We start from the raw sequence: 13,772 nt of genomic DNA on the forward strand, positions 1-13,772 counted from the left end.
TAAAGTCCACTTAAATATTACTCTATTCTCAATTATCACGATTTTATCCATGTAGACTATAAAATATTATTTTTCTAAATTAAATTATTGTAATTTTGCTACTTTATTATTGACAAATTGCGACTTAATTTAACAAAAACTACAATCATTTTCAAGTTTGTTATTGTAAAATCTTTTTTTCCTTGTATTAATGTCAAATGAACAGTTTTCCCATAAAATGACCACTTTATTCTTGATAAAAAGTCAACTTAATTATGACTTTATTCTCAATTATCACGATTTTAAAATATTAGACTTTAAAATATTATTTTTCTAAATTAAATTATTGTAATACTGCTACTTTATTATTGACAAATTACGACTTGATTTAACAAAAACTACAATTTAAAAAAAAATACTAGACGTTTATTTTTATTTTTATGACCACTTTATTCTTGATAAAGTCCACTTAAATATGACTTTATTCTCAATTATCACAATTTTATCCATGTAGACTATAAAATATAATTTTTCTAAATTAAATTATTGTACTTTTGCTACTTTATTATTGACAAATTACGAGTTAATTTAACAAAAACTACAATAATTTTCTTCAAATACTACATGTTTGTTATTGTAAAATCTTTTTTTCCTCGTATTAATTTCAAATGAACACTTTTCCCATAAAATGACCATTTTATTCTTGATAAAAAGTCAACTTAAATAGGACTTTATTCTCAATTGTCACGATTTTATCCATGTAGACTTTAAAACATTATTTTTCCAAATTAAATTATTGTATTACTGCTACTTTATTATTGACAAATTACGACTTCATTTAACAAAAACTAAAGTTTTTTTTAAATACTAGACGTTTATTTGAATTTTAAAATCTTTTTTCTCGTATTGATGTCAAATTAACACTTTTCCCCATAAAATGACCACTTTATTCTCTATAAAGTCAACTTAAATATGACTTTATTCCCAATATCAATTTTGCTACTTTATTATTGACAAATTACGACTTAATTTAACAAAAACTACAGTAATTTTTTTCAAATACTACAAGTTTGTTATTGTAAAATCTTTTTTTCCTCATATTAATGTCAAATGAACACTTTTCCAATAAAATGACCACTTTATTCTTGATAAAAAAGTCAACTTAAATATGACTTTATTCTCAATTATCACGATTTTATCCATGTAGACTTTAAAACATTATTTTTCTAAATTAAATTATTGTAATACTTGTACTTTATTTTTGACAAATTACGACTTCATTTAACAAAAACTACAATTTAAAAAAATACTAGATATTTATTTTTAAGTCTTTTTTTCTTGTATTAATTGCAAATAAACACTTTTCCCATAAAATTACCACTTTATTCTTGATAAAAAGTCAACTTAAATATGATTTTATTCTCAATTATTACAATGTTATCCATGTAGACTTTAAAATATAGTTTTTCTCATTTAAATTATTGTAATTTTTGTGTTACTATTGACAAATTATGACTTAATTTAACAAAAACTACAAAAAAAATGTTATAGACGTTTGTTATTGTAAAATCTTTTTTTCTTGCATTAATTGCAAATGAACACTTTTCCCTTAAAATTACCAAAAGTTAACCTAATTATGACTTTATTGTCAATTATTACAATTGTATTCAACTATTTAAACTTCTTTTCTAAATTCAATTATTGTAATACTGCTACTTTACTGTAGACTTTAAAATATAGTTTTCTCATTTAAATTATTGTAATTTTTGTGTTATTATTGACAAACTACAACTTAATTGAACAAAAACCACAATATTTTCATTAAATACTAGAAATGTATTATTGTTGTAAAATCTTAAACATTTTCTTGGCTCACCTACAATATTTTCTTACTTAAATAAAAATTTCAAATTAAAATCTTTATCCCATAAAATTATTCTAGGGAAAAAATAATCATATCATTGAGATTATTTAGATTTTATCCATGTAGAATTAATTAATTAACTGTGACAATTTCTTTTTTTTCTTTTTTTTTATTGTAATATTGATACTTTATTTGAAAAAATAGGACTTAATTTACCAAAAACTACATTTATTTCTTTAAATACCAGAAGTCTATAGTTATTATAAAATATTTTTCCTTGTATTAATTTCAAATGAACACCTTTCCCATAAAATTACCACTTTATTCTTGATAAAAAGTCAACTTAAATATGACTTTATTCTCAAGTATTACCATTTTATCCATGTAGACTTTAAAATATTATTTTTCTAAACTAAATTAATATCATATTGCTACTTTATTATTGACATATTAGGACTTAATTTAACAAAAACTACACTATTTTTCTTTAAATACCAGAAGTTTATTGTTATTGTAAAATCCTTTTAAATTAATGTATTAAATTATTACAATTTTATCCATGTAGAATTGAATTTGTATTTTGTTAATTACGACGTAATACTAATATTAACATCATCTTTCCCCTTAAATTAAGACTTTATTCTTTAAAAAAGTCAACCTAAATCTACATTTTTAAAATAAAATTGCTACTTTTGTTTTGTCAACAATAATTTTATTGTCGCTGGTTTATTTTTGGATTATTTACATTTTATCCTCTTAGAATTTTAAATATTTTTTTTAATGAGGACTTATTTTCTTCTTTTTTCTTTTACTAATAATACTTTATTCTAAAAAAATAGGACTTAATTCAACAAAAACTATTCTTCTTTCAATACTAGACCTATATTGTGGTAAAATGTTATTTTCTTGCATATTAACACTTTAAAATTACTTCTTTATTGTGAAAAAATGAAACTATGACTTTATTCCCTAAACATTACAAGTTTGTCAAGTAAAAATATTCTTACAAATCTTTCTTGTTGAAAAAAAAGAGGACATTAATCACCAAAAAATTACAACATTTTCCTAGAAGAATGTTGTCATAAAATCTAGATTTTTTTCCCGCAATTTTCAACATTTATTTTAAGAAATTGCAACTTTATTTTTAATTAAGGAATCAATTATTTTTCACTTTTTCCCATAAAAAGTGACCTAACTCTATAAATGTCCTGGCATAAATGTTGTTATATAAATATTATTTATTTGATTATTCTACTTTACATATTTGCCAAGTTCTCCTTGCATATATGTTATTTATTTGACTTAGTTCTCGCCATCTTGGACCTTATTTTCTTAAGCTAGCAGTTTTTGCAGCGACACACCAAGACCAGTTCCTAGGCAGTAAAAAGGACTCCGATTCAGTTTTTATCGTCCCCGTTGTCCAGGCAAGGGGGACCGAGGCGCGGGCTTCGACGTCAAACTGCCACCGGCTCAGGAAGAAGTTCTCCCGGACTGAGCAGAGGAACTCACAGGAGAACCGGGTCGCTGTGGAGAGGACCCAGAACTTTGACCGGGACCAGACTCGGGAAGCTCACCTGCGTTGTTACGCAATCCACCTTGCACCTTTTTCCAAGACACTATTAATAATCCGAACAAGGTTGGCGACAACAAAGATTTGACTTTGAGCTGAGAAGCAACTTCAGGGAATTTTTAGTGCGTGACTTTGACTCATTTGTCCCCGCGGGATCACGGAACATTCCACAAATCTGGACCTTTAAAAATACATTAAAAAATATATATATATATGTATATATATATTATTTTTGCACATCTTCCCCACTACAGTCGCTTCTAAACATGTGCAATTATTATTATTTTATTCATATTAATGGTATTATTTGCAATATTGTGTTGAGGATGAAGGCCCCAAAAAAATGCAATTGTGAGAATAAACTTGAAGTCTTTAGAGGAAAATGTCGAAAAATAGTTCTAGGTAAACATTTTGAAAAATTAAGGGGGAAAATAGCCAATTCCTCCAATTTAAAAAAAAAAAAAAAAAGCATTCACATTTGTTGATTGATGTTATTTTTATCTAACACTTCTCAGTGCGGTCCTCATTCTAACAGCAGGGGCATCCTAACTTCTTCCACTGGGGGCCATTTTGAAATATTTTCTTTTCAGGTTTGACTTAGCATATTATTAGTTATTAAATTTCAGCTTTTTGTCATTTTTTTTGGTACATTTTAACTCTTTTTTTGGTATTTTATTTTGACAATATCCTGCAGGCCAACAAAATTGTAGTTTGGACAGCAACTCTTTCCACCGGGGGCCATTTTAAAATATTTTCTTTTCAGATGTGACTAAGCGTATTATTAGTTATTACATTTCAGGTTTTTGTCATTACCCTGCCTTTTTTTTAATTTTTTTTTTTTACATAATTATTTTTTTGGGGTATGACTTTTTTTTGGCCAATATCCTACGAGCCAGCAAAATTGTAGTTTGGACAGCAGGGGCGACCAAACTTTTTCCACTTGCGGCATTTTTGAAATATTTTTTTTTCAGATTAGATTTAGCATATTATTAGTTATTGAATTTCAGCTTTTTGTCATTTTTTTGTTACATTTTAACTTTTTTGGGTATTTTATTTTGACAATATCCTGCAGGCCAACAAAATTGTAGTTTGGACAGCAACTCTTTCCACCGGGGGCCATTTTGAAATATTTTCTTTTCAGGGTTGACATTTAACATTTAAATGTTGATTTCACCTAAATTAACTTTAACTTTAAATCTGGACTTAAAACATTTTTTTTTGTAAAAAAAGCCTTTTTATTTTTGTGGAGATGACTTTATTTTGACAATATCCTGCGAGCCAACAAAATTGTAGTTTGGACATCAAAACTTTTTCCAGTTGCGGCTTTTTTTGAAATATTTTCTTTTCAGATTAGATTTAGCATATTATTAGTTATTAAATTTCAGCTTTTTGTCATTTTTTTTTTGGTACATTTTAACTTTTTTGGGTATTTTATTTTGACAATATCCTGCAGGCCAACAAAATTGTAGTTTGGACAGCAGGGGCGTCCAAACTTTTTCCACTTGCGGCATTTTTGAAATATTTTCTTTTCAGATTAGATTTAGCATATTATTAGTTATTGAATTTCAGCTTTTTGTCATTTTTTGGTTACATTTTAACTTTTTTGTGTATTTTATTTTGACAATATCCTGCAGGCCAACAAAATTGTAGTTTGGACAGCAACTCTTTCCACCGGGGGCCATTTTGAAATATTTTCTTTTCAAGGTTGACCTTTAACATTTAAATGTTAATTTCACCTAAATTAACTTTAACTTTAAATCTGGATTTAAAATTATTTTTTTTTGTAAAAAAAGCCTTTTTATTTTTTTGGGGATGACTTTATTTTGACAATATCCTGCGAGCCAAAAAAATTGTAGTTCGGACATCAAAACTTTTTCCACTTGCGGCTTTTTTGAAATATTTTCTTTTCAGATTAGATTTAGCATATTATTAGTTATTACATTTCAGCTTTTTGTCATTTTTTTTGGTACATTTTAACTTTTTTGGGTATTTTATTTTGACAATATCCTGCAGGCCAACAAAATTGTAGCTTGGACAGCAAGTTTTTCCACAGCGGGCCATTTTGAAATATTTTATTTTCAGGTTTGACTTAGCGTATTATTAGTTATTACATTTCAGCTTTTTGTCATTACCCTGCCTTTTTTTTACACAATTTTTTTTTTTTGGTATGATTTTATTTTGACTATCCTGCGAGCCAAAAAAATTGTAGTTTGGACATCAAAACTTTTTCCACTTGCTGCGTTTTTGAAATATTTTCTTTTCAGATTAGATTTAGCATATTATTAGTTATTAAATTTCATCTTTTTGTCATTTTTTTTGGTACATTTTAACTTTTTTTTGGTATTTTATTTTGACAATATCCTACGGACCAACAAAATTGTAGTTTGGACAGCAACTATTTCCACTGGGGGCTATTTTAAAATATTTTCTTTTCAGATGTGACTAAGCGTATTATTAGTTATTACATTTCAGCTTTTTGTCATTACCCTGCCTTTTTTTTTTGGTGTGATTTTATTTTGACAATATCCTGCGGGCCAATAAACTTGTAGCTGCGTGCTGCAAATGTCCCCGGGGCCGCACTTTGGACCCGCCCTGCTAACCCCAATACTTGTCATACTTCATACATTTTTGTTGTTGCAATTAGTTGCTCTCTAATCAAAGCCTCTTAAAAGTTTGCATGAAGAAGATTGTTTTTGACTTTGTTGCTGCAACTTTGTCATTTTTATGCAGAAAAACACAAACATGAGCCTGATGTTTGCATTTGAAATGTTTGCACAGTGAAATGCTGCTCCATAAACATCCTTGTTTATTAAGTAACCTTTATTACCTCACGACGGTGCTCAAGTCTTAGGATGGGACTTTTTACTATTGTATGTTTTATATTGTGCTCAGCACTTCCTAAAGCTGGAGGTTAGTGTGCCAATACAATAATACTTTGTGCGATGAGGTCAATAAATAAGAATTACAATCACTTTCTCTCTTTTTCGCCACGATATTTACATCTATTTGTGTGAAATGTGCGATACAACACGACAATCTGGATGAGGCAATTCCTGGAGGAATTGCGTGTGAGTGCTCCAATGCTGACAGTATGTAGTGTGAATGTAAGAATAGTTTGAATTTCCAGGAAAACCGGAATTTGGTTTGGAACTTGGGAAAGTGTTAGTTAGAAAGTCCAGGATGAGTGGAATGTGTTGATGTTGGAATGCTTTGAATAAGTTGAAAAATGTGGGAATTGTGCAACTTGGAAAAATGTCCCATTCATTTCAATGGGAACTTCCTGGAATTTTGGAAAAAGTGGGATTTTATTGAAAATGATGAAGAGCATGAATGTCCTGAGTTGGTTGGTGTTGGAATTGTTTGAATCGGTCAAAAAAAAGTTGAAGTAGTAACAGTTTTTAATTGAAAAATGGAATTTCGGGTAAAACCGGGAATTTTTCAAGTTCTTAAACCAACTTTTTTGTCCTGACGAAGAGGAATGTGTTGACGGTGGATCGGTTGAAACGGGATGAAAAATACGAAGGAAGTCATCACACTAAAAAAGGTTGGAAATAAGGTTAGGAAAAAAACAGGAATTCCTGGAAATTTGCTGAACGTGGAAAAATTGTTTAAATTTTCCAGGATGAGTTGAAGGTGGAATGCTTTGAATCGGTTAAACAAATGTGGGAATTGTGGAACTTTTGAAAAATGGATAACTCATTTTGAATGGGGAAAATGTAGCTAAAAACTGGGAATTCTTGGAAATCCGGGATTTATTATTATTATTTTTTTTTACAATTGTTTAAGTAGAGCACACAATTCCTGAAGAGACTGAATATTTTGAAGTTGGAACGGTTTGAATCAGATGAAAAATGTGGGAGTTGTTGAACTTACAAAAATGTCCCATTGATTTCATGGGAAAAGCGGGAATTTTTTTTTTAAATCCTAAAAAATGTGAATGTTCTGAATGAGTTGAAATGGTTGGTGTTCGTATGTCTCTAACAGGTGGAGAAATGTTGAAGTAGTAACATTTTTAATTGATAAATGGTATTACGGAATTTCGGGAAAACCGGGAATTTTTCCAGTTCAAAAAAACACTTTGTTTTTTTGTCCTGATTAAGAGGAATGTTTTGACAGTTGAAGTGGGTTGAAAAATGTGGGAGGAGTAGTCGAACAGAATAAAGGGTGGAAATAGGGTTTTAAAAAAAACGGGAATTCTGAGAATTCCTGGAATTTTTTGGAACTTGGAAAAACCAGGAATTTTTTAAGTTCTTAAACCAACTTGTTCTTTTTTGTCTTGACGAAAAAGGAATGTGTTGACGGTGGAAAGGTTGAAATGGAATGAAAAATATGAAGGAAGTCATCACACTAAAAAAAGATTGAAAATAAGGTTAGGGAAAAACAGGAATTTCTGGAAATGTGTTGAACGTAGAAAAATTGTTGTTTAAAGTTTTCCAGGATGAATTGAATGAGTTGAAGGTGGAATGGTTTAAATCAGTTAAAAAATGGGGGAATTGTGGAACTTTGAAAAATGGATCATTCATTTTGAATGGGGAAAATGTAGCTAAAAACTGGGAATTCTTGGAAATCCGGGAAATTGTTTTTGTTTACAATTGTTGTAGTAGAGCACACAATTCCTGCATAGGCTGAATATTTTGAAGTTGGAACGGTTTGAATCAGATTAAAAATGTGGGAGTTGTGGAACTTAGAAAAATGTCCCTTTGATTTCAATGGGAATTTCATGGAAAAAGCGGGAATTTTGGGGGGAAATGCCTAAAAAAATTTGAATTTTCTGAATGAGTTGAAATGGTTGGTGTTGGAATTTTTCTATTCAGTGGAGAAATGTTGAAGTAGTAACATTTTTAATTGATAAATGGTATTACGGAATTCCTGGAATTTCGGGAAAACGGGAATTTTTCCAGTTGAAAAAACAACTCTGGTTTTTTGTCCTGATTAAGAGGAATGTTTTGACGGTTGAAGTGGGTTGAAAAATGTGGGAGGAGTAGTCGACAGGAAAAAAAGGGTGGAAACAGGGTTTGAAAAAACGGGAATTCCTGGTATTTTTTGGAACTTGAAAAAAACGGGAATTTTTCAAGTTCTTAAACGAACTTGGTTTTTTTGTCCTGACGAAGAGGAATGTGTTGACGGTGGATCGGTTGAAATGGAATGAAAAATATGAAGGAAGTCCTCACACTAAAAAAGGTTGGAAATAAGGTTAGGAAAAAAACAGGAATTCCTGGAAATTTGCTGAACGTGGAAAAATGGTTGTTTAAATTTTCCAGGATGAGTTGAATGTGTTGAAGGTGGAATGCTTTGAATCGGTTAAAAAAAATGTGGGAATTGTGGAACTTTGAAAAACGGATAGTTAATTTTGAATGGGGAAAATGTAGCTAAAAACTGGAAATTATTGGAAATCCGGGATTTTTTTATTTTTATTTTTTTTTACAATTGTTGAAGTAGAGCACACAATTCCTGAAGAGGCTGAATATTTTGAAGTTGGAACGGTTTGAATCAGATGAAAAATGTGGGAGTTGTTGAACTTAGAAAATGTCCCATTCATTTCAATGGGAATTTCATGGAAAAATCGGGAAAAGCAGGAATTTTTTTTGAAAATCCTAAAAATTGTGAATGTTCTGAATGAGTTGAAATGGTTGGTGTTGGAATTTGTCTAATCGGTGGAGAAATGTTGAAGTAGTAACATTTTTAATTGATAAATTATATTACGCAATTCCTGGAATTTCGGGAATTTTTCCAGTTCAAAAAACAACTTTATTTTTTTTGTGCTGATTAAGAGGAATGTTTTGACGGTGGAACGGTTGAAAAATGTGGGAGGAGTCGTTGACAGGAAAAAAGGGTGGAAATAGGGTTTGAAAAAACTGGAATTCTAAAAATTCCTGGAATTTTTTTGAACTTGGAAAAATTATAGTTTGAATTTTCAGGATGAGTTGAAGGTGGAATGGTTTGAATAGATTGAAAAATGTGGAAATGGTGGAAGTTTGAAAAATGGCCAATTCATTTTGAACGGGTAAAATGTCCCGGAAAACCTGGAAATCTGGGAGTTTTTGGAATTTGTCAAGAGAAAGCCTGTGATTCCCAAATAGGCTGAACAGTTTGAAGTTGGAACGCTTTGAATCGGATGAAAAATGTTGGAGTTGTGGAACGTTGAAAAATGACCCATTCATTTCAATGGGAATTTCCTGGAAACATCGGGAAAAGCTGGAATTTTTTAGAAAATCCTACAAAATTTGAATGTTCTGAAAGAGTTGAAATGGTTGGTGTTTGAATTTTTCTAATTGGTGGAGAAATGTTGAAGTAGTAACATTTTTAATTGATAAATGGTATTACGGCATTCCTGGAATTTCGGGAAAACGGGGAATTTTTCCAGTTCAAAAAACAACTTTGTTTTTTTGTTCTGATTAAGAGAAATGTGTTGACGGTGGAACAGTTGAAGTGGGTTGAAAAATGTGGGAGTAGTCACCAGAAAATAGGGTTTGAAAAAAAAGGGAATTCTGAGAATTCCTGGAATTTTTTGGAACTTGGAAAAAACGGGAATTTTCCAAGTTTTTAACCAACTTGATTTTTTTGTCCTAACAAAGAGGAATGTGTTTTCACGGGAAAAGCGGGAATTTTTTTGGAAAATCCTAAAAAAAAATTATGTTCTCAATGAGTTGAAATGGTTGGTGTTGGAATTTTTCTCATCGGTGGAGAAATGTTGAAGTAGTAACATTTTTAATTGATAAATGGTATCATGGAATTCCTGGAATTTCGGGAATTTTTCCAGTTCAAAAAACAACTTAGTTTTTGTGTCCTGATTAAGAGAAACGTTTTGACGGTGGAACGGTTGAAGTGGGTTGGAAAATGTGGGTGGAGTAGTCGACAGAATAAAGGGTGGAAATAGGGTTTGAAAAAACAGGATTTCCTGGAATTTTTTGGAACTTAGAAAAACCGGGAATTTTTAAAGTTCTTAAACCAACTTGGTTTTTTTTTCCAGACGAAGAGGAATGTGTTGACGGTGGATCGGTTGAAATGGGATGAAAAATATGAAGGAAGTCATCACACTAAAAAAGGTTGGAAATAAGGTTAGGAAAAAACAGGAATTCCTGGAAATTTGCTGAACGTGGAAAAATGGTTGTTTAAATTTTCCAGGATGAGTTGAAGGTGGAATGGTTTGAATCGGTTAAAGAATGTGGGAATTGTGGAACTTTGAAAAATGAATAATTCATTTTGAATGGGGAAAATGTAGCTAAAAACTGGGAATTCTTGGAAATCCGGGAATTTTTTTTTTCAATTGTTGAAGTAGAGCACACAATTCCTGAAGAGGCTGAATATTTTGAAGTTGGAACGGTTAGAATCAGATGAAAAATGTGGGAGTTGTTGAACTTAGAAAAATGTCCCATTCATTTCAATGGGAATTTCATGGAAAATCTGGAAAAGTGGGGAATTTTTTTTGAAAATCCTAAAAAATGTGAATGTTCTGAATGAGTTGAAATGGTTGGTGTTGGAATTTGTCTAATCGGTGGAGAAATGTTGAAGTAGTAACATTTTTAATTGATAAATGATATTACGGAATTCCTGGAATTTCCAGTTCAAAAAACAACTTTGTTTTTTTGTGCTGATTAAGAGAAATGTTTTGACGGTGGAACGGTTGAAAAATGTGGGAGGAGTCGTCGACAGGAAAAAAGGGTTTGAAATAGGGTTTGAAAAAAATGGAATTCTAGGAATTCCTGGAATTTTTTTGAACTTGGAAAAATTATAGTTTGAATTTCCAGGATGAGTTTAAGGTGGAATGGTTTGAATAGGTTGAAAAATGTGGAAATGGTGGAAGTTTGAAAAATGGCCAATTCATTTTGAACGGGTAGAATGTCCCGGAAAACCGGGAAATCTGGGAGTTTTTGGAATTTTTCAAGAGAAAGCCCGCAATTCCCAAATAGGCTGAACAGTTTGAAGTTGGAACGCTTTGAATCGGATGAAAAATGTCGGAGTTGTGGAACGTAGAAAAATGTCCCATTCATTTCAGTGGGAATTTCCTGGGAAAATCTGGAAAAGCGGGAATTTTTTTGAAAATCCTACAAAATGTGAATGTTCTGAAAGAGTTGAAATGGGTGGTGTTGGAATTTTTCTAATTGATGGAGAAATGTTGAAGTACTAACATTTTTAATTGATAAATGGTATTACGGAATTCCTGGAATTTCGGGAAAACCGGGAATTTTTCCAGTTGAAAAAACAACTTTGTTTTTTTGTCCTGATTAAGAGGAACTTTTTGACGGTTGAAGTGGGTTGAAAAATGAGGGAGGAGTAGTCGACAGGAAAAAAGGGTGGAAATAGGGTTTGAAAAAACGGGAATTCCTGGAATTTTTTGTAACTTGGAAAAATGATAGTTTGAATTTCCAGGATGAGTGGAATGTGTTGAAGGTGGAATGATTTGAATCGGTTGAAAAATGTGGAAATGGTGGAAGTTTGAAAACTGGCCAATTCATTTTGAATGGGAAATAATGTCCCGGAAAACCGGGAATTCTGGGAAATGTGGGAATTTTTTTGGAATTTGTCAAGGGAAAGCCCGCGATTCCCAAATAGGCTGAACACTTTGAATCTGGTGAAAAATGTGGAAGGTGAAGCCAAAATCTTGAGAAGAAGAACAATAAATAGATGTATTTGGTGTATAAAACCGTGTGTGTGATTGGTAGCAAACTAGGACGACTTATTTCCGCAGCAGCCATTTTTGGGGCGGAAGTGTATGTCATCCAACCGGTTAGTGACGTCATCACGTAGGAGCACGTTTCTTTCCGCCGCGCCGTCAACTCGCCCGGTGCCGTGATGCATTCACGGCCTGGGAAACCGTCGGAGAGGCCGCCACCCTAACACGCCGTACTTGTTTAAGTGTCGTAAATCAATCTGTTCATGATACATTGTCACGTACGTCGGAGTTGTTAAGCGTTTAACGACATTTTTGGGCCGCAAATGGAAGCGGAAAGGTCCTAAAAGAGCAAACAGGTGAAATGTAACCAGAAAAAGTTGCAATGTTGACACAAATAACCCAAAGCTGCCATGCTTTTTTCCCCTTTAGTTCAACTGTCATTGTTCCAAAAAATAATAATGAATCAAAATCAGCGTTATGAATTATTGACATACTTAAGGCTCCGATGACTTCTCATCAAATATTACACTTTGAGATATTTTTCAAGGGAAACATTGCACATTTTGTGTGTTTGTCATAAAAAAGGGGAATAAAACAAACTCCAAAAATAAATGATTTAAAAATATAATAATTGACGGAGGGATCTCATGTTGATCTAGAGATTTGAGGTGCGAAAGAAATTTTTTTTTGATTTATTTTAACACTTTTGGATCCTCAATCATTTTTGTGGAATTTTTGTTTTAATCTGTCACTGCTCAAAAAAAAAAAAAAAAAAGAATCAAAATCAGCGTTGTTATGAATTATTGACATATGTAAGGCTCCAATGACTTCATGTCAAATATTACACATTGAAATGTTTTTTGAGGACACTATTGTATATATTTTTTGTGTTTGCCATAAAAAACGTTTTTTTTAAATGTATAAGATATAGCGTAAATTATAGAAACAAAAAAAATCTACATTTATAACAACAGATAGATCCGAAGTTGATATAGAGAACAAGTGTTAAAATGTTTTTTTATTAAAAATAAAAATTATATATATATATATTACTCTCATTAAATGTAACTAAGCTACAAGTTACTCTCCATTAAATGTAACTAAGCTAAGAGTTACTCACCATTAAATGTAGCTAAGCTACAAGTTACTCTCCATTAAATGTAGTTAAGCTACAAGTCACTGTGCATTAAATGTAGATAAGCTACAAGTTACTCTCCATTAAATGTACCTAAGCTACAAGTCACTGTGCATTAAATGTAGATAAGCTACAAGTTACTCTCCATAAATGTAACTAAGCTACAAGTTACTCTCCATTAAATGTAACTAAGCTACAAGTCACTGTGCATTAAATGTAGATAAGCTACAAGTTACTCTCCATAAATGTAACTAAGCTACAAGTTACTCTCCATTAAATGTAACTAAGCTACAAGTCACTGTGCATTAAATGTAGATAAGCTACAAGTTACTCTGCATAAATGTAACTAAGCTACAAGTTACTCTCCATTAAATGTAGCTAAAATAATTACTCTCCATTAAATGTAGCTAAGCTACAAGTCACTCTCCATTAAATGTAGCTAAGCTACAAGTTACTCTCCATTAAATGTAACTAAGCTACAAGTTACTCTCCATTAAATGTAGCTAAAATAATTACTCTCCATTAAATGTAGCTAAGCTACAAGTCACTCTCCATTAAATGTAGCTAAGCTACAAGTTACTCTCCATTAAATGTAACTAAGCTACAAGTT

At 31.2% G+C, this 13,772-nt stretch overlaps 1 protein-coding gene across 1 annotated transcript in view; it reads left to right on the forward strand.

Annotated features, from left to right (window-relative positions):
• si:ch211-282j22.3 (ER degradation-enhancing alpha-mannosidase-like protein 3) overlaps window positions 1-6,371 on the forward strand; it is a 49,720-nt gene extending 43,349 nt beyond the window's left edge. Inside the window, exon 21 of the mRNA XM_062057457.1 lies at window positions 3,268-6,371. Within this exon, the coding sequence (XP_061913441.1) occupies window positions 3,268-3,338 (71 nt within the window). The 3' untranslated portion in view covers window positions 3,339-6,371. The remainder of the gene's footprint in view (window positions 1-3,267) is intronic.
• Window positions 6,372-13,772: the final 7,401 nt, after the last annotated feature.

This window comes from Entelurus aequoreus, linkage group LG08, assembly GCF_033978785.1.
Source record: "Entelurus aequoreus isolate RoL-2023_Sb linkage group LG08, RoL_Eaeq_v1.1, whole genome shotgun sequence".
Lineage (NCBI taxonomy): Eukaryota > Metazoa > Chordata > Actinopteri > Syngnathiformes > Syngnathidae > Entelurus > Entelurus aequoreus.